Source organism: Ahaetulla prasina, chromosome 1 (assembly GCF_028640845.1).
Source record: "Ahaetulla prasina isolate Xishuangbanna chromosome 1, ASM2864084v1, whole genome shotgun sequence".
Lineage (NCBI taxonomy): Eukaryota > Metazoa > Chordata > Lepidosauria > Squamata > Colubridae > Ahaetulla > Ahaetulla prasina.
In genome coordinates, this window is record NC_080539.1 from 86645189 (window position 1) to 86665761 (window position 20573).

General features: G+C 39.0%; 1 protein-coding gene across 2 annotated transcripts in view; it reads left to right on the top strand.

Moving 5' to 3' along the window:
* THBS2 (thrombospondin 2) overlaps positions 1–19731 on the top strand; it is a 54557-nt gene extending 34826 nt beyond the window's left edge. For both annotated transcript variants that reach the window (XM_058167408.1, XM_058167417.1), the window contains exons 16-22: positions 2623–2741; positions 4977–5211; positions 8163–8390; positions 10170–10441; positions 12083–12180; positions 13917–14056; positions 17088–19731. In XM_058167408.1, the coding sequence (XP_058023391.1) occupies positions 2623–2741; positions 4977–5211; positions 8163–8390; positions 10170–10441; positions 12083–12180; positions 13917–14056; positions 17088–17095 (1100 nt within the window). In that variant the 3' untranslated portion in view covers positions 17096–19731. The remainder of the gene's footprint in view (positions 1–2622; positions 2742–4976; positions 5212–8162; positions 8391–10169; positions 10442–12082; positions 12181–13916; positions 14057–17087) is intronic.
* Positions 19732–20573: the final 842 nt, after the last annotated feature.

Genomic DNA, 20573 nt, shown 5'->3' on the forward strand with positions numbered 1-20573 from the left:
TTTCGGGTGACCCGCTCTCTCCTTCAACAGGAGGGGCGGGAGGACCCATTACAAGGGCGTGCCGAGGAGTTTAACGGTTATCTATACGATAAAATCGTTCAGCTTTGGGATGGATTGGATCAAAATTGGGTAGATCCAGGCGAGAGTTTCGAGACCCGTCTTGTTGAGACTGTTTGGGATAGTTTTGACCCTGTGACTCCCGAGGACATGGACAGGTTGCTGGGAAGGTTGAAAGCCACCACATGTTTACTGGACCCGTGCCCCTCCTGGTTGGTGCTGGCCATGCAGGAGGTGACACGAGGCTGGCTCCGGGGAATTACAAATGCTTCTTTGCGGGAGGGGGTCTTTCCCGCCGCCTTGAAAGAGGCGGTGGTAAGACCTCTTCTCAAGAAGCCTTCCCTGGACCCAGCTGTTTTAGGAAATTACCGTCCAGTCTCCAACCTTCGTTTTATGGCGAAGGTTGTAGAGAGTGCGGTGGCACGTCAATTACCCCAGTACCTGGATGAAACTGTCTATCTAGACCCGTTCCAGTCCGGCTTCCGGCCCGGATACAGTACTGAGACGGCTTTGGTCGCATTGGTGGATGATCTCTGGAGGGCCAGGGATAAGGGTTACTCCTCTGCCCTGGTCCTATTAGACCTCTCAGCGGCTTTCAGTACCATTGACCATGGTATCCTGCTGCGCCGGTTGGAGGATTTGGGAGTGGGAGGCATCGTTTATCGGTGGTTCTCCTCCTACCTCTCTGACCGGACGCAGACGGTGTTGACAGGGAGGCAGAGATCGACCCCGAGGTGCCTCATTTGTGGGGTGCCGCAGGGATCGATTCTCTCGCCCCTCCTGTTCAACATCTATATGAAGCTGCTGGGCGAGATCATCAGTGGTTTTGGGGTGAGGTACCAACTGTACGCTGATGACACACAGCTGTACTTTTCCACCCCAGGCCGCCCCAACGAAGCTATCGAAGTACTGTCCCGGTGTTTGGAAGCCGTACGGGTCTGGATGGGGAGAAACAGGCTCAAGCTTAATCCCTCCAAGATGGAGTGGCTGTGGATGCCGGCACCCCGGTACAGTCAGCTGCAGATGCGGCTGTCTGTTGGGGGCGAGTCATTGGCCCCGATGGAAAGGGTGCGCAACTTGGGCGTTCTCCTGGATGGACGGTTGTCCTTTGAAGACCATTTGACGACTGTCTCCAGGAGAGCTTTTTATCAGGTTCGCCTGATCCGCCAGTTGCGTCCCTTCCTGGACCGGGATGCCCTATGCACGGTCACTCATGCTCTCATTACTTCTCGCTTGGACTATTGCAATGCTCTCTACATGGGGCTCCCCTTGAAGAGCACCCAGAGACTCCAGTTAGTCCAGAATGCGGCTGAGCGGGTTATTGAGGGAGCAGTTCGAAGCTCTCATGTAACACCTATCCTGCGCAGACTGCACTGGCTACCTGTTGTCTTCCGGGTGCACTTCAAGGTATTGGTTACTACCTTTAAAACACTCCATGGCTTAGGACCGGGATACTTACGGGACCATCTACTGTCGTCCTCTATCTCCCAACGACCGGTGCGTTCTCACAGAAAGTGACTCCTCAGGGTGCCATCAGCCAAACAATGTCGACTGGCGGCCCCCAGGGGGAGGGCCTTCTCTGTGGGGGCTCCTACCCTGTGGAACGAACTTCCCCCTGGACTTCGACAACTATCTGACCTGAGGACCTTTCGCCGCAAACTTAAAACCTATTTATTCCGCCTTGCTGGACTGGCTTGATTTTTAAAATTTTTAATTTGATTTTATGGGTTTTAAATTTGTGTCAATTTTATAGAGTGTTATTGTATTTTAAATTTGGCCATTTGAATAAGTTTTTTAAGGGTTGTTCTTAGTATTGTATGTATTGTTCCTTCTGTATTTTATTTTGGCTGTTCACCGCCCTGAGTCCTTCGGGAGAAGGGCGGTATACAAATTAAATTATTATTATTATTATTATTATTATTATTATTATTATTATTATTATTATTATTATTATTATTATTATTATTATTATTATTATTTCATTATTACAAGACAGTTGATGGCTGCTAGCTGGATGAGTTTAAAACTGGAGCTATACGAAGATGCTATTAACTCAAATGATAAAAATTCCTGATTTTTCATTCTTGCAACTCAATGTGCATATTTCATCACTTGACCCATAGATATCTGGATGGGGCAGATGTCTCTCAATCTGGAAGGCTCACTGTTACATCTGGACTGGTCGCAACATGCTTTCAAATACCAGTTGTAACAGAAGACCAGTTCAAGAGAGGTAGACCTCCATCTTCAGCTTATAGGCTACTATGAAGAAAAAAATTGCCATCTAATGGCCTGAACCATTTAATCTAGTCGTATTTATTTATGCAGCACCAAGATTGAATATATTCAGCATGCCTTGAGTCCAGAGTGACCCGGGGCTATGAAACATTTGGGAGAATCCCAGACTAATCACTCTCCTTTGACCATCTTTCATTCAGACTTAGGGGAAGGGTAAAATGAGGTAATAAAAAAATCTCCATTCCTGTACTAACTCTTGAAAAAAGTGTTGTTTTGACTGGAATTTGAACATCTGGCTTCATTTGTATTGTGTTTTCATCCTGGCAGATGTTTTCAATGATCGTGACAACTGCCCATATGTCTATAACACAGACCAGATAGATACAGATAGAGATGGAGTTGGTGATCATTGTGATAATTGTCCCTTGGTGCACAATCCGGATCAGGTAAATGATGTACTTCTTCAATGTAGAAAGGGAAGATGTGGCTGTGATTTTAGGAATTTGAATTATACTTCCTTTTTTCACTGTTTCGGCATTGAATAGAGTTTTTTTTCTAAATCCAAATTCGCAAGTTGCTGACAAAAGAATGGTAGTATTGCTGCCAGATCACAATGATCTTTCTCCCCTGATCTCACTGGTGCTGTTGTGTCTTGCCCGCCCTCAGAGCAGCCGGGGCCTTCTTATCTGCTCCCGAACATGGAGGAATGTATGCCTCCCTGCCCCAGCCCTGACTCCATGCCCAGGCAAACGGAGCAGCTAGACCCCTCCCCCTCCTCCACAGCATGTGAGCCTGAGGAGGGTTTATTACCAACAGCTGATTGGAGTGACCCTCGCATCAGAAGATTGGATAGGCGGAGGCAACAGAAGGAAGGGAGGGGCAGGCCTTAATGAGTGCTGAGTCATGGAGCCACACCCCATGGCCTATATAAAGGATCTGCTTTCTGGCAGTCTCTGAGTCAGGCAAAGTCGAACTTATCTTGCTGAAGTCACTTACTGGTCTCCTGCCTGCTCTGAGGACTTTGCTAGGACTTTGGGCAGAGCTGCAGAGGCAAGCCTGATTCGGATTTCCCTGACCCGGCCGTCAGCGGAGGAGTGGGACACGACAGGTGCTTTGTTCTACTTATTCATGATTTTATTTGGAAAGGAAAATTGCTCACTTATAGAATTAAAATTATTCTTTTCAATCACAGGCCACAAGTTTATATTAAAAGCAAATATAACCATCAGCAATCTGCAAGTTGGAGATGAGCGAAAGGTCGGCATTATTAAAGAGCAGCTTTCAAGTTTCAAAGATCCGACTCAAAATATTTACCTTTGATTTCCGCCTATGATCTGGAATTTCTAATTGTATAAAGTTATGGCCTGAGGCTTCCTGTATTTTTTCTTTCAAGGGAACCTTATTCAGAGAAACATCTTTTCATATCTTAAGAATGTTGCCCAGACAAGACAGGTTTTTTTACAGGAGCATGCATGCAGCACAGTTTTTCTCATTTGTAAGATCTTGCAAAGGGAACAAAACCCAGATCCAGAACGGTTGAAGGCAAAGTCTTTCCCAAGTTTCACTAATGTGCTTTTTCAGCTCGTAGTCCTCTTAATAGATACTTTGGGGCAATGACAAATGATTACCCAATCACAGCAGATGTTAGAAAGGTTCGTTGCTAGCAAAATTAGGACAGCGTGGCAATTACAGGGAACGACTTAGTTGAGCTTGACTCCTAATGGTGTCAAGGAGCCGTGGTGGTGCAGTGGTTAGAATGCAGTGTTGCAGGCTAACTCTGCATTTCCACTGCCAGGAGTTCGATCCTGACCGGCTCAAGGTTGACTCAGCCTTCCATCCTTCCAAGGACAGTAAAATGAAGACCCACATGGTTGGAGCAATGTGCTGATTCTGAAAACCCCTTAAGGAGGACTGTAAAGTACTATGAAGTGGCATAGACAGAACAGAATAAACTGAGTTGGAAGGGACCTTCTAGTCCAACCCCCTGCTTAAGCAGGAAACCCTATACCATTTCAGACAAATGGTTATCCAATCTCTTCTTAAAAACTTCCAGAGTTGGAGCATTTACAACTTCTGGAGGCAAGTTGTTTCACTGATTGTTTTGTGAGGAAATTTCTCCTTAGTTCTAGGTTGCTTCTCTCCTTGACAAGAAGGCATGACAAGAAGCAATGGATTGTTTCTACCCATTGCTTCTTGTCCTGCCCTCAGGTGCTTTGGAGAATAGCTTGACTCCCTCTTCTTTGTGGCAGCGCCTGAGATATTGGAACACTGCTATCATGTCACCCCTAGTCCTTCATTTCACCAAACCAGACATACCCTAGACATATAAGTTTGAGTGCTATTGCTAATGAGTACATACACATCCATGTTATTTCCTCAGCAAAGAATCTTATGGTTCTGCAAATTCTGCAGAGGTCAAGAATTTGAATGAGGAGGGTTCATATCAATCCATCCCACACTAAGTAAATGAAAAGCTACTTCAAATTGTTATACTCTGCCTCGTGACCTGGTGGTATCATGCATTCTAAATTAGAATGGATACATGCTCTGTCTGTCTGTCTGTCTGTCGCATTCCTTGAAATAAATAGATGTTTTATGGGGGCTATTAGCCCTGTGATGCCGTGGATTTTGTTTTGTTTTTATTTTTATTGCAAATACTTCTTATCCATTTTCCTCCTTAGACTGATGTGGACAATGACCTGGTTGGTGACCAGTGTGACAACAATCAAGACATAGATGACGATGGCCATCAGAATAACAAAGACAACTGCCCTTACGTTTCCAATGCTAACCAGGCTGATCATGACAAGGATGGCAAAGGGGATGCCTGTGATCCTGACGATGATAATGATGGTATCCCAGATGACAGAGACAATTGTCGACTTACATTCAACCCTGACCAAAAGGATTCTGATGGTAAGATTATATTTTCCTGCAACAGAACTTGTTTAAAAAGAAACCACAAACCAATGTGCACAAGTAGTTACTTCTAGTATCTTTCACATAGAGCGGAGTGTCAAACTCAAGGCCCATTGGCTGCTTCCAGCCTGCAGGGTGCTTTGATCTGGCCCATGGGGCCACCTTGTAAACAGTGAAAGACTGACCTGCGGTGCCTCTGCCAGTGAAAACGGAGCTCGGGAGGGCTGCATGCAGCCCTTCTGAGCTCCATTTTTGCTGGCAGAGGATTGCAGGAGGCCATCCCAGCTGAAAAAGAAGCTCAGGAGCATGTTTATTTTTATTTTTTATTTTATTTTATTTGCATTTATATCCCACCCTTCTCCGAAGACTCAGGGCAGCTTACACTATGTCAAGCAATAGTCTTCATCCATTTGTATATTATATACAAAGTCAACTTATTGCCCCCCAACAATCTGGGTCCTCATTTTACCTACCTTATAAAGGATGGAAGGCTGAGTCAACCTTGGGCCTGTTGGGGCTTGAACCTACAGTAATTGCAAGCAGCTGCTGTTAATAACAGACTGTCTTATCAGTCTGAGCCAAAGAGGCCCCTGTTTCTGCTGACAGAGCGCTTGGGCTACCACAGGCCCCCCCCAACCCAAGTGACATCAAGCTGGCCATGCCCCTCTGGCCATGCCCCCCTCGTCCCCCCAAGGTCAAACACAACCCTGATGCGGTCCACAATGAAATTGAGTTTAACACATGAAGTCTCTGTTTTGGATACCTGAATAATACTAGACACTGGCTTTCTTTAACCTAGTGGTCTCCAAATGGGTTGTGCTATAATTCCCAGATTCCCCTAGCCAGGAGGGGAAACGCTATGTTTCAGAATGCCAACCAAATGTTGAGTTGTTATATTTGAAATGAATCCATTTAGTATTTTTGCCACTGACCTGCTTGGAGGTCTCCTTCTAAAGATGTCCTGAAGCTTAAAACACTAACAATGCCACATCTACTGAATGGCAATAAAAATAATGTTGCAGTTATTGCTTTATTGATTATAATTGTATTCTATAGGGAATCTTATGTGTATCCTGAGAAAAGAAAAGATTTGTGGACTTCAGCTCCATTCTGGGAGTTGATATGCACACAGATCTTCAGGTTGCCAAGTTTGGAGATCCCTATTTTAATCACTATATAGCAGTTGCTATAATACCCAGAAATCCAGTTGTTAATATATCATTCAAACTGGTAGGTAGTTAACTGTTCTATGACCAAGGATCTCCTGCAGAGTAAGCTAAATCATTCATATTTGATTGTCAAGGTCCTACTTTTAGGATTCTACCAAGAAATTAAACTGAATACTATGTTTGTGCTGTCACCTGAGGAACTGTTTTTCAACTAGCAGGCCTAGTTGAAAAACAGAGTGAGATGCATTTCTAAATTTCTGAAGGATGAGTAGTCTTGTCAGCAGCAATCAGTGCTGCAAAAAATTTAGGCAACATATGAACCGAATAATTAAAACCTCACTTGGACACAAAAAAGTCACTTCTTTGAAGTTACCAGAAAGAATAAAAATTGGAGACATACACTTACCCCCTTAAGTGTTAAGATAAACACGTTTACAGCTGGTCAGTATTTGGAATTCAACTTGGACAGCAGCCAGTCAGTGGAATGTGGGGCCATTTTCTTATAAAGAGAACTATGAAAAACTTGATTCTTTCTATCTGTATTTTGTTTTAAAAAAACTTTTTTTGATATTCCATGGCCAAGTGCCTGCTGATAAATATTTATGTATATTCCTAAAAATGTCTGATAATTAGCTCAGAAATAGCGAGGGAGGGAGAGAGAGAGAGAAAGAGAGAATCCCATGATTGCAAAAAAGTTTTTAATGTATTGGAGGTATTTGGTAAAACATCAGAAGTCAGAGAGTTAAGGAATCTTTATATAAATCTAACATGGTTAGCAGAGTTATGGAAAGAAATTTAAGACTACCTATACATTCATAATAGATTTGTGGAATGGGTGAACATTTGATAAGCTGTTATTTAGTCTAGGAACTCAGAAGACTTATGGACATTTTTGTTTTGGATTTTGGCATTTATTTTAATGCCTGTTGTTTTTTAACCTAACTCAGACCATTATAAATATTTCATTATGAGATTGAGCTTTTCAACTATTTACATGATGCTATTAGTCAATCTTTGTGTATAAGTGATTTGGGGTGGGTGGGTGGACTCTATTCTCTTGAGTGGTTTAGCCTTGAATGCCCCATTAATCAACCACAATTTCAATATAGTCACATTCCAAAGCTTTAAGGAATGTCTATTTCACTTTTAGCTTATCACTGCTATTTTTATGAAATAAGCAAGTTCCCCACATAAAGAAAGAAAGAGTGGCCAAAGCTATTTTATATGATTTACTTTATTGCCTTCTTCACTCATTTAATACAGATGGGACAAAAAAAATGCACAGCCACAGTCTTAAGTATTCATAGCAAAACATTGCTGAATGTATTTGATGACACAGAGATAACAATACAATCCCAACGCACTTTTGAAATATTAGGTTCTGTTGTACTCAGGATTTCTTAGGGTACAAAGAAATCCCCCCTAAACAGCTCATATTCTAGTCCATATATGTTTGTGGTACTGCAATTATTCTCAGATCTCAGACATGGGTTTCCTAAACTCTAAACCAGTGTCTTAATCATGTGAGCCACTGCATGCCAATCTTTCACTTATTACTGTGTAAAGATGACTCTGATATTATTTTAACATAGTAATTGTTCGGCGATAAACATTCACTAATATTTTTATTTTTTAGGAGTAGTACAGCTGTTGAGTTTGTTGCACTGTATTATTCAGTACTAATCAGCATTTAATGTATAATGTAAAATGTCCACAGCTTCACGAACAAACCAAAAAAAGTTGTTATTATGTGTGCTTTTAAAAATTTGTATGATTCAGGTGATGGCCGAGGCGACATCTGCAAAGATGATTTTGACAATGATAGTGTCCCAGATATTTTTGATGCATGTCCTGAAAATGATGCCATTAGTGAAACAGATTTCAGAAAGTTTCAAATGGTACCCCTGGATCCTAAAGGAACAGCTCAGATTGATCCAAATTGGGTAATTCGTCATCAGGGCAAGGAACTGGTTCAGACTGCTAATTCAGATCCTGGCATAGCTGTTGGTGAGTATTACAATCCTTTCTGAGTGAACTATATTCAGAACATATTGACCACAATTCTTATTTATTCATAAGGGTCTCCAAGTATCCTGTGGTATTTTTAGATTTTGTTTCTGTGGTATTGTTAGATTTTGAATTTATTTATTTAATAATATAAAAATAAATGTAATAATATTTATTTAATATTAAATATAATATTTAATATTTACACTGAGAGCATATGCACCAAGACAAATTCCTTGTGTGTCCATTCACACTTGGCCAATAAAATTCTATTCTATATTATTTAATTGCTATATTAAGAAGTGCTTTTGAGATTTACCTGGATTATTTCATCAGAATTGGAAACTATTTATTACACAATCAAAATTCAAAATCCCAATAGGTCAACATAATTCATGACATATTTCTCTGAAGTAATGCCACTTATAGAGCAAACATACACTGCAAACCCTGTGAACTAGGAAAGAAAATTTAACACTCAGTTTAATAGTATGTTTGAAACTTATTATTTCTGGTTGTGGAACACTTTCCCCAATCTATTCAAAAAATAATTTGTTAGTAATCAAAGAAAGAAAATCAAAAGTTACCTAGTACAGATTACTTTTCTTCTAAAAATCATGAAACCGTGCATGCATTGATATTCTAAATTCTCCATAAAAAATGTAAAAATTACTCCACCCCAGATTATATTTCATTTATTCAATCAGGACTAGAATGGTAAAGAATTTAAGGCTAATATCATGTAGCTATTTACCTGAGATTCATAATTACTGCATTAATTCCCTATAGACATATATAAGTTTGTAGAGTGAATTGTGCAATTCCTAGTAGCCATGTTGTGAATTGATAGAACAACAAATAGCATTTGCCCAACTGATCTTAATCCATGGGCTGGATTGTATTTATGACAGTAATACTTTAAATACTGAAGAATCATTTGGGCCTTTATTGATTAATATCAATGTCAACAGGACACGGCATCTTGCAGACAGTGTGAATTTAAAGATCAATGTCCCACCAGTGCCACCATGACCCGTTCTGTTTCTTCAGCAGCAGCTTCAGCTTCTAGACCATTTTTGAGGGCAGTTGCCTACATCAGTAGGTCAAAATATGAAGGTCGTTGCCTTCTCCAGACATCTACAGATGTTTCACACTAAAGCAAAAATGATAGTTAAATCAAGGGAAAGGATGAGTAATGAGGAAAGCCAAGAACCAAAATACTAAGATGAAAGACTAATAATCTGAGGGGCTGCATTTCAGCCTGCCTTATTGGATCTTGCAAAACAGGAATGCAGTGGGTACCATATTTGATGGGTCCCAGAAAATGTACCTGCCTCTTTTCATTGTGCTCACTTTATGGAACATCCTTCCCCCTCAAAATTAGATTGCTCCTTTCTTTTGATATTCTGGGAGGCCCCCACAACCAGCCCATTGTATGACCAGGCCCGGGCCTCCCATGGAGCTGAAAACATGGCTAGGTGACTTCATTATTGAGGGAGCCATTTTTTAATTCTCCCTTTGATTGCTTTTCAGTTTTTTAAAATATTCAATAGTATGGCTTTTTATATTTGTGTTCAGTATTTTTGTATTTTTTAATCTATTGTGCATCGCTTAGACTCATCTTCAGTAGATGAATGGGTGGCTATATTAATTTGATAAATAATATTGACTTGATTCTAAAACAAATGAATGTATCAAACTAAATAATATTGACAACAATTGTGTGAAATTATAACAACACCTGTGAGGATTCAACATTTCTTTTCCATCCTGCTTCAGGCTATGATGAATTCAGTTCTGTTGACTTCAGTGGCACATTCTATGTCAACACAGACCGAGATGATGATTATGCTGGATTTGTCTTTGGTTACCAGTCTAGTAGTCGCTTCTATGTCCTGATGTGGAAGCAAGTCACTCAGACATACTGGGAAGATAAGCCAACCAGAGCTTATGGATACTCAGGGGTGTCCCTTAAGGTGGTGAATTCCACAACTGGTGCTGGTGAACATTTGAGAAATGCTCTTTGGCACACAGGAAATACACTTGGACAGGTAACTAGTTGAACAGTCCCCTCGCCAATATGTTGTCAGCTCAAAGGTACTATGGAAGAGACGGAGTACTTCCCCGTCCCCATTTAATCACAAGACAATCCTCCCATGTTCAAATCATGTGATTAATGGACAAACATTAAGAATGAATCACAGGTTCTGATATGTATTGAACTTTTCTTTCCCTTCTACAGCAGCTGCTGACCATATTATTTTAACCTTATTTATGATCATTCTAACCTGTCTCATATCTATTTTAATTATAAGTGGCCTCAGGGTTTAAAACTCACACTGAAGAGTCAAGGTAACACACATCAAGACTAACTCTTCATGTAAGGTTTAAGCAGGAAAATGCTGAAAATACTGTGAATAAGGTTCAGGCTGATGATAATTTATTGCTCATTTTTCATTATTAAGAGCTCCAGAGGTTAGATCTGGTCAGATTGGTGGCATCTTAGGGAGGGGAATTGTTTCTCTTTAAGAAAGCATTGAGGTGAGCTTTATTTGCTTTGAGCAGCTGTTTTGCTAATAGCATGTAAAGAAATCCTTTCTATCAGTCCGAATAATGTGGCTTCTCTGCTGAACAGAAATGGAGTGTTACTTCTCCATTTCACTTTCTGAGGTGAAAGTGAGCTTTAACTTAAAGCTCTGACAAATCAGTATTGAAGATATGCATAGCCCAACCAAGTTATATTTGGTTTGCTAGACCCAAAGTAGGCCCAGTTTTAGTTTTTATTCCAATTCCAGTTACACAGTACTCAGTCCCTCCATTCAGCTAGTTACTCCCCTCGTATCAGTGAATCACAGCCAATTGCTCCACATCAGGGGTTTCAAACTCCTGGCCTGCAGGCTGGATGAAGCACGTGCCATGCCAACTCCTGGTTTAAAAAAGGGAGAAAAAGTTATGATACGTCATGTGATGCCGCCATGACACTGCGAGTTTGACACGCCTGCTCTACATAGAACTAAGTAGTTTGGAATATGCCTGCTATGCTAGTCTCCTCCTATAGCTCCTCCTATCTGCTGCTTCTCTCATCCTTTCTCTACTATAGCAACATCTACCTAAGTCATAATAGTATCAGAAGGGTGTAAAACTCCAAGAGACATAGAATAGGCCTATAGAATTACAAAATCAGAAAGGATCATTGAGGCCATCAAGTGCAACTTCCAACTGAAGTCAGGAATTCAAATGAATGCATCGCGAGCTAATGGTTGTCTACCTTCCACTTAAATACATATAGTGTAGGGAAGTCCATCATCTCCTTGCAGGACTGGTACTACTACCAAATTATCTTACTGTGAAAGTTTTTATTTTCTAACATTCGATTGAAATCTGTTCTCCATTATTTATATGAGTCATTTTATATCCTGCACTCTGGAATAAAAGAGGAGGGGGACTTGACTTTCAACATGAAATCCTTTCATGTATTTAAGTGTGATGGTAGAAGTTGTAATGTGTAGAATAGAGTATAATGAGTGGATAAAAGCCAAATTCATGTATGCATGGGCAGTTCTTTATTTGTGATGCAACCCACCGTAATCAAAGTTTAGATACTAGAAGATGTTGGTCAATTAGCAATAGCATGATACATGTAAGGCTTTTTTTCCCCAATGTATGCCTATGTGTTTTATTTTTTTTTACAGGTGCGTACCTTATGGCATGATCCCAAAAATATTGGCTGGAAAGATTACACTGCCTACAGGTGGCATTTGATCCACAGACCTAAGACAGGATTAATAAAGTATGACATTTTCTTCTGATGTATTCTATTGCTTTTCCATCTGAACATAAATGAGTTTTATAATCCTTTGTAAGCAAATGCCAAAGTCATCACTTCATTTAGGACAGCCTGTTTCTTTTTATAGTCAAAGCCTTTGGGGGGATTTTGAATTCTTCTTTTCTCCCTTTTCCATCTCATCAGATATGTGCAATTTATTCTGAATGGCATATATAAACAAAGGCAAAACATTATCACATTATTTAAAAGAAATAACTTTCCTCCAACTTTTAGAAAGGTATGGTTTTACTATGAAATAATCTGGGTAGAAGGTGAGAAAGAAAAAAAATGATAAAAGTAAAAAAAAAGGATTGAAAGAAAAGATTGCTCCTCTTTTCTTAAAATTAAAAAGAATATAACTAAAGCAACCTTAAATAGCTTTTCTAAATAATCAGATCCTTTGGAGCAGGGGACTCCAACCTTGGCAACTTTAAGCCTGGAGGACTTCAACTCCCAGAATTCCCCAGCCAGCAAAGCTGGCTGGGGAATTCTGGGAGTTGAAGTCCTCCAGGCTTAAAGTTGCCAAGGTTGGAGACCCCTGTTCTGGAGAACATTTATTTGGAAATTTTTTTTTAATAAAATACAAATGTAAAAAAGTTCTATTTATGTCATGTATATTCCCATGAATGCAAAATTACTTATTATTATTATTATTACTAATAATTCCCTTGGGAATTGTTACTGCATTTCCCCTTCTGTATGCCCATGTCCCCCACTACCCATTCAATTTCTCACACATTTAAGCCACAGGAATTATTGTTCCATGTATTTGTTTAAGATATGTGGGAATTCCTTTGGTCTTCAGATATGTAAAGAATTCAATCTTTGCAAATCATGACACGAATTTACCTCGTGTGTAAATTAGTGTATATGCCTTCTGGGCTTTGTGTTTTTTAACCCCCAAATTTTGAAAATCTTGTTCCCATTGAAAAGCAAAAAGTAATATATTAAAATGTGTATTATCTATTGAACTACTATTCTGGTTTATTCTGTCCTGATCCACTTTTCTATATAGATGAATTATCTTCCAATTATTCATGGCACAATTTTAAAAGGTTTCAGTGCAGACACTATCCTTGAATGTTGCTTAAGCATTCATATTTTTATGAATGTGTAATTCATATATATTTTTTAAAAATCGGTCATTTTGCAGACGCTGAACACACACTGTATAGAGTCTGATATGTAATTATGTAGTGTACATTCATTACATCTGCCAAAAGAAACAAAAAAAGACATCCTTACATTGTATTAAAATCAATTAGTTAATTGGAGTTAACTATTAATAAGTGTGTCTAATGCTTGCCACAAGTTTCTTTCCTATAAAAGAATACTGACAATATCTTTGTACAATTTAACTGATATTGCAATTAAAGCTAAGAAGAAATAAGTATGTTTAAATTAACAAAGAAATAAAATTGCTAGATAACAATGGTATGCAAAGCATTTTGATTTCAAAATATTTCCTGCTCAAATTATTGTCTTCTATTATTATTCTTAAACACCTTTTTTTTCTGAAAAAGTTGGATTGTCCCAACTTTATTAGAAAGGGTTCTGACTATACTAAAAGTCTTCCAAGTTTGAAATGGGCCTGTTTTGAACCGGATGTTTTCAATTCAAAACATTTTGCATTTCTAAAAAGATGAATTATCACCTCAAAGATTGCATCTCATTTAGACCGAATTTTCCCCTCGTTACAGGGTTGTAGTCTATGAAGGAAAACAGATCATGGCAGATTCTGGACCAATCTATGATACAACTTATGCTGGTGGACGATTAGGTCTTTTTGTCTTTTCACAAGAGATGGTATACTTCTCTGACCTCAAATATGAATGTAAAGGTAAATTGAAATTTAAGATTATTACTGCCATTGTAATTATGTGTTTCCAAACAATTTCTGGAAAGATACAGCACGGAGAGGGGATATGAAGGAAGAATGCCAAATTGTTTGCTTCTGATATACATGCTCATTATTTGGTTTCTAAATATACATTTTGAGAGCTCCCACCATGTTCAGTAAAGCAGTTGGTGTGTGAATTCTTTAGTGCTAGATTTGTCATGACTCTTTTGCAGTGAGATGTTTGCCTAATTTGTGGTCAACAATGATTATGCATTTCTGAATCAACTTTCCAACTGAACATAAATTCTGATTTTGCTTCTAATCTCTACTGACTGCTAATAATGCAGGAGAGGATGGTTTTTGCTATCCAAAGCCTTCTAAGGCTACATGGGCTAAATACGTAGGAGGGGTGTATTTATGTAGACATTAATTAATTGATTAATTGGTGTTCTATACAGTTCCAATCAAACTTATTTAATGGCTTACAATTCTTCAGTACAATAATTGGTTTTACATTATACTATATAATTATTTTTTTAAAATGGCTATAATTGGCATCATTGCCCCCCTTCATGGGATCAGTTCCTCCAAACTTTCCATCGTCAACTCCATTTTCAAAGTACCTCCAGAAGAGTCAGGTTAATAGCTTTCTGGAAAACTAATAGAGATAGAAAGCCAGCCTTATATCTAAGAGTGGTCTGTTTTAGAAGCCACTACAAAGAAGTTTTATTCCCATGATCCCATAGGAGTTGGGAGCCACAACAAGCTCTTTTTCTAGATCTCATTGTATAGACAGAATTCACTAGGAAGCGGTGGTCTTGGAGTTACTTAGTTACCTAAATAAAAAAAATGGCCAGCACTTTCAGTTACACCTGGAAGCCAACAGGCAACTAGTGATTCTCCCATAGGAGAGGTAGATCATGGGCAAACTGCACTGAGCCTGTTATTATTTGGGCTGTTGCATTCTTGATCACCTGCAGTTTTGAAATGGACTTCAAAGATCAGCCCAAGCAAGAACAAGCTGGAGTAATTCAAATAAGATGTGACAAGGCCATCATATCTATGGATCCAGGATTTGGCTGTAACTGACATACAAGATAAAGATGTGCAAAGGCTGTCCTGTTCATGCTTCCTTCTAGCAGGAGGACCAAATGTCCAAAAGAACCTCCCAATTGTGGACTTATTGAGTAATACAACCCCATCCAGGTCAAAAAGATGAAATTCTATTGGAACCTGTCAGCTTCCAATCAGTCACTCTGCCTTGCTTGGATTGAATTTAAGCTTGTCTTTCCCCATCCAAACCCTTACAGTATCCAGGAGCAGTGTCAGAACCTCAGCTCCATCTTAGAGTGAAAATATGTAATTGAATGATACCTCACCATGGTAGGCACAATTTAGAGAGGGAAGAAAAAAATATATATACTGTGTACATTGTGAGGCCTGGACAAGGCATACTCTAATGGTTGAATAGGTAAAGGTAAATGTTCCCCTCGCACATATGTGCTAGTCGTTGCCGACTCTAGGGGGCAGTGCTCATCTCCGTTTCAAAGCTGAAGAGCCAGCACTGTCTGAAGACGTCTCCGTGGTCATGTGGCCGGCATGACTCAACGCCAAAGATGCACGGAACACTGTTACCTTCCCACCAAAGGTGGTCCCTATTTTTTCTACTTGCATTTTTATGTGCTTTTGAAACTGCTAGGTTGGCAGAAGCTGGGACAAGTAACGGGAGCTCACCCCGTTACACGGCAGCACTAGGGATTCGAACCACTGAGCTGCCGACCTTTCAATCGATAAGCTCAATGTCCTAGCCCCTGAACTACCACATCCCCCAATTGTTGAATAACCATTAATAATACACACACACACACACACACACACACACACACACACACTCTATTTCAGAGGTGGGTTTCAGCAGGTTTGGAGAACCGGTAGTAAAAATTCTGACTGGCCCCGCCCCCATCTATTCTCTGCCTCCCAAGTCCCAGCTGATCGGGAGGAAATGGGGATTTTGCAGGATTCTTCCCCTGCCATGCCCACCAAGCCACACCCACAGAACTGGTAGTAATTTTTTTTGAAACCCACCGCTGTATAATGTATATATATATATAGCTTTGCTGGCTGAGGAATTCTGGGAGTTGAAGTCCACAAGTCTTAAAGTTGCCAAGTTTGGACACCCCTGATTTAGAGTCAGATTTCATGTAATAACTGGCAGACATAGTTATGTATTATAACATGCATTCCCATATACTAAATGCGATTAGGTCAGATATATACATCAAGCTAGGGATAGAGGGGGAAAATTATCCCTCGTGCAAATAGCTTTTGGCTGTTTTTCAGAGGACATCAGGATATGTGATTCATTATTGTGCAGATGTTGATTAAAGTTAAATGTGTTTCTAAATCACTTGCAGCAATGGGTTTCACAAAGTATAAACAGCAAGAGCAATAGTTTTGAGCACCATGCTGCCTAAAAATTATGAACATTGCAATCCAACAAATCTGGAAGATATTAGGTCAGATAGACTGATGTAGAGTAATAGAGTTGGGAAACCTTGTTTAAATTTCCCCAAAGCCATTAAATTTAACTGGCCTTGGGCAAGATTAACTTAATCTATATTGTTGAAAGGAAAAACGTATGTAAGGTGCCCTGGACAAAATCAGGATGCAGATGTGATAAATATTAATTTGTTTATGAACTTGAGATATAATTGATTTTACTCTTCATATTTTATTGCATTCTGATTATTTGTTCCTCAAGTCTCCATTGAAAGATGTTGAGGCAAAAAAAAAAAAGCTTGCAAAATGTTTTGTATTTCTGAATTACAGTACTGTTTAAAATTTGTGTCCCAAATGTTGTCCTCTTTAGGGTAGCCTCAATGAAATTAAGGCTTCAATTATCTATGTAGAACTTTAGGTCCATTGAAATAAATGAGATTCCTATCTGTTAATTTAGCTTTAGCCCATAGTTTACCTGTACTATAGTCCAAATGTGGCCACTGTACTAACCAATTGCTTCTTTCTGACGCAGATGCCTGAATTATTGCAGCTCTGTAAAAGGCAATGTACTGTAGATGCCGTTCAACCTAGACACCTCTATACATCCTAGTACTTCAAATCCTTTTTTTTTTTTAACGTTTCCTTGACCGTATACAACCCTGTTGCCAGGAGGGATATCTCCAACCCTACACCTAAGTGCCTCCGAGGAATTTGGATTAAATGTGACCATTGAACTCATTGCTGATGCAGAAAAAGATTGACATGTGGATTGAAAACATGGCATAAATATTTGCTAATTTGCTTTAGTTTTTTTTTAAATGACGTTTACATATAAAATGTAAAAGTGTAATTATAATATTGTATTATATAGATATAAATGTGGCAGAAATAAGGTTTGGGGGAGCAGACAATATAACAAGCAGAAGGAAATGGTTAGCAATGAGATCACCTCTTAAACCCTTGTAACTTGTTCAGATGAGAGATAAGCTTTGCTTTCCCAAAGTCCAAAATATATACTGTAGCAGGAGGACAATCTTTACAAAATTTGCTCAGAGAGAAGCTGTGGGAATTTAAGTTGAGAAAAGAAGATGGTACAGTGTTATTCAAATGTTAATAATTTCCTATCATCTTTTTAGATCAGCAATTTGCTTGGAGTTTTGCGTTAAAGCAAGTCCTCTTTTACAACCAATATTTAATATTTCAGCTGGGCTCCACGAAGAAATTACAGTTCACATAATGTCTTGGTTTCTGTTATACCAAAGCAAATTCATAAGAATGTTGGTCGTTTCAGAATTTTTAACACAGTTCTCATGAGTTGGAGTTGAGACAGCCCAATATTTTAGGAGAACAGGATCACATTAACATTCAAATTTAAAACTACGTTTTAAATGATAAGTATGCCTTTGCAAGAACTACATGCAGAGACATCACACAGGCATTACCATCATACCTATATTTATGTGAAGGAAAGCAATTTCTGAAGGCCAACTGCTTGTGTGCATGAAGCTCCTGTGAAAATAGTTTGTGGCCACATCTCACAAACCACTTTCCCACCTCTTCTACATGCTTGCACTTTGATTTCAAAATGCTGATAAGATAGGAATGCAGCCATTATCAAGATCTAGTACCATAGTTCCACTTATATATAAGGACACTGATGTTACTTATTATTGTGATGTACAGCTACATTCTCCAATAATTTATTTCAAAACTCACCGGAAAATCCATTAACAATGAAAGATCTCAAAGAAGATGGCTAATGAATGCCTTTAATGATATAATGGGAAAATATGGATGTACTTGCTCATATATACAATTTTTAATTGCTCTGAACTGTCAAAGAATGAAATAACCGTTGAGACCTTGAAAATGGAACCTTGATATGTACCATTGCCCTCAATGCTTATAATTTTTATTATATCTGTGCTGTATATAGATCATTTCAAGAACTCTGTACTAAAGGTCCATCAGCCCCTTTAGTCTAACCAGATACAAGTTATTCAGCTATAGACTTAATATTCTCATATTTATCATTTTTGTTGTTGTTTTAAACTGATCAAGCTTTCTCTGGAAAGCTTAATTGGTATGGTTTGATTCATGGATGAGGTTTACATATAGAAAAGCATAAGGACTTCTGTCTCAGCTCAAAATGCCAGCATGTTATACCAAAAGAGTGCTGGTAGACATATGAGTGTGTGGAGTTTAGAGGATCGCATGTATAGCTGGCAGATTCCACTTCCAGGAACAAACTTCTGCTAACTGAGAATTCAAATGTTTAACATTCTTGTTGATTTCCACACACCAAACCCTATAAGATCAGGCTTAACCAAGCCTGCTAGACCAGGCTTGGGAATAACTCAGAGTCTGATATCCAGACAAAGGCATACAAAGAGAAGCCCTTCAAACAAAGAACAGTAAGATTCAGGTCATCCACAAGTTTGCCTGCAGCCATGCAACTTTGTAGATGTAAATCTGATATTTTCCTATCAAAAGCGGCCACTGGGGGATGGAAGGGTATGTGTCTCTGTTGCTGCCCCATCCCAATAGCTGTTCAAGGATCATCTCTTGAATTACTTGAAGGATGTGACAGAGTAAGCCACATTCCATTCCTCTGCTTTGAATACATTTTTCAACAGATTTTGACATTATATGCCTTATCAAGAATTTGGGGTTTCTGATTTTATTGCACATTCTTTGTTTTGTCATATTAATAGACATTTAAATGTTTTTTTTTAATGAGGTTTGTTGAGGGTGTCTTTTGCGAATCATATTTTTAATGCATTGAAAATATTGCTGTTAGGTCCCAGAGAAGAATTATTGAGGGAAACTTCATTAATGTAATAATGTTTTTGTATCTTTTAAATAAAAAAGGCATCAGTGCTGGGACTAAGATGTTAATATTTGATTGTATCATAACTGCCTATGCTATGTAAATTATTTATGATGGTCTGTCTTTTTCTTTGTGTGTGGTGTGCTTGTATCTGAGAAAGGGAGTTTGTGTGTGTGTGTATGTGTCTATGTGCATGAGGGGATCATTAAGACTTACATTTTATTTTGCTGAACACTGTAAATAACTATTTATTGTTTGCTTGGACATAATCTCACCATTTAATGTCCCTCATTTATTCATTTTTTTATACATTTAACAGTAGACAATAAACTATAAAAAGGCTTCATTGAAAGTGTTCTCTTTACTTTTGCATAGTTTAATCTGAAGTCATAAAAATGACAACGGTCCCAAGTGCCCCTCTTCTGGAATTCACATTTTGTTGAAACTGAATATTTGGTACCATTTGTATTGCTAGGAATGGAATGGAACCTTGCATATTTTATGTAAGCTAGATGAGTAGCTGATATAGCAAGGTCATCTCTTGTAATTTCTACTCATTTTGATGGGCACTTGGGGTAAAGATTATCATAGTGGGCTCCCTCTACTTTTTATATTCCTTTAAACAAGGGTTAGAGTAGACTTGTTTCTTGTCAAGACCAATGCAAGTACATGGGTTTCTTTACAGATGTTAGGGAAGCATTCATGAATAGTTGCATAGACCACCTCTCCCTTATCACACAACCTGTAATCAACATGCAGATAAAGGAGAACCAAAACAATAGTCAGGAACAATCTAAGAGAAAATAATACAGCCAGCCAAACTAGGTAGGCCAATCAGAAACAAGTATCCAAAGCCACATTCCCATGTATTTTACCAGGAAACAAAGATAGGGCAGGCTCAGAACCTCACTTTACATACTGTTGTGCTACAAATCCATTGTCAATGTCCATTTTGCTGTCTGAATTCATGGACATTTAACCCTAACCCTAAGTGGCTTGTGTCAGGCCTGGAAACCATACTAGACTTTAGGGTTCCAGACGCTGCCACATTTTTCCCCTGAGAGGAAGAAGGGGGGTTGAGGGGTATGGTAACATTCTTCAAGCGGTCAAGGTCGGATGGTGTTCACATCTGCAGGAGGAGTGGCGGGAAGATATTCGAATGAACCGGGAGAACGTGGGACCATGTGA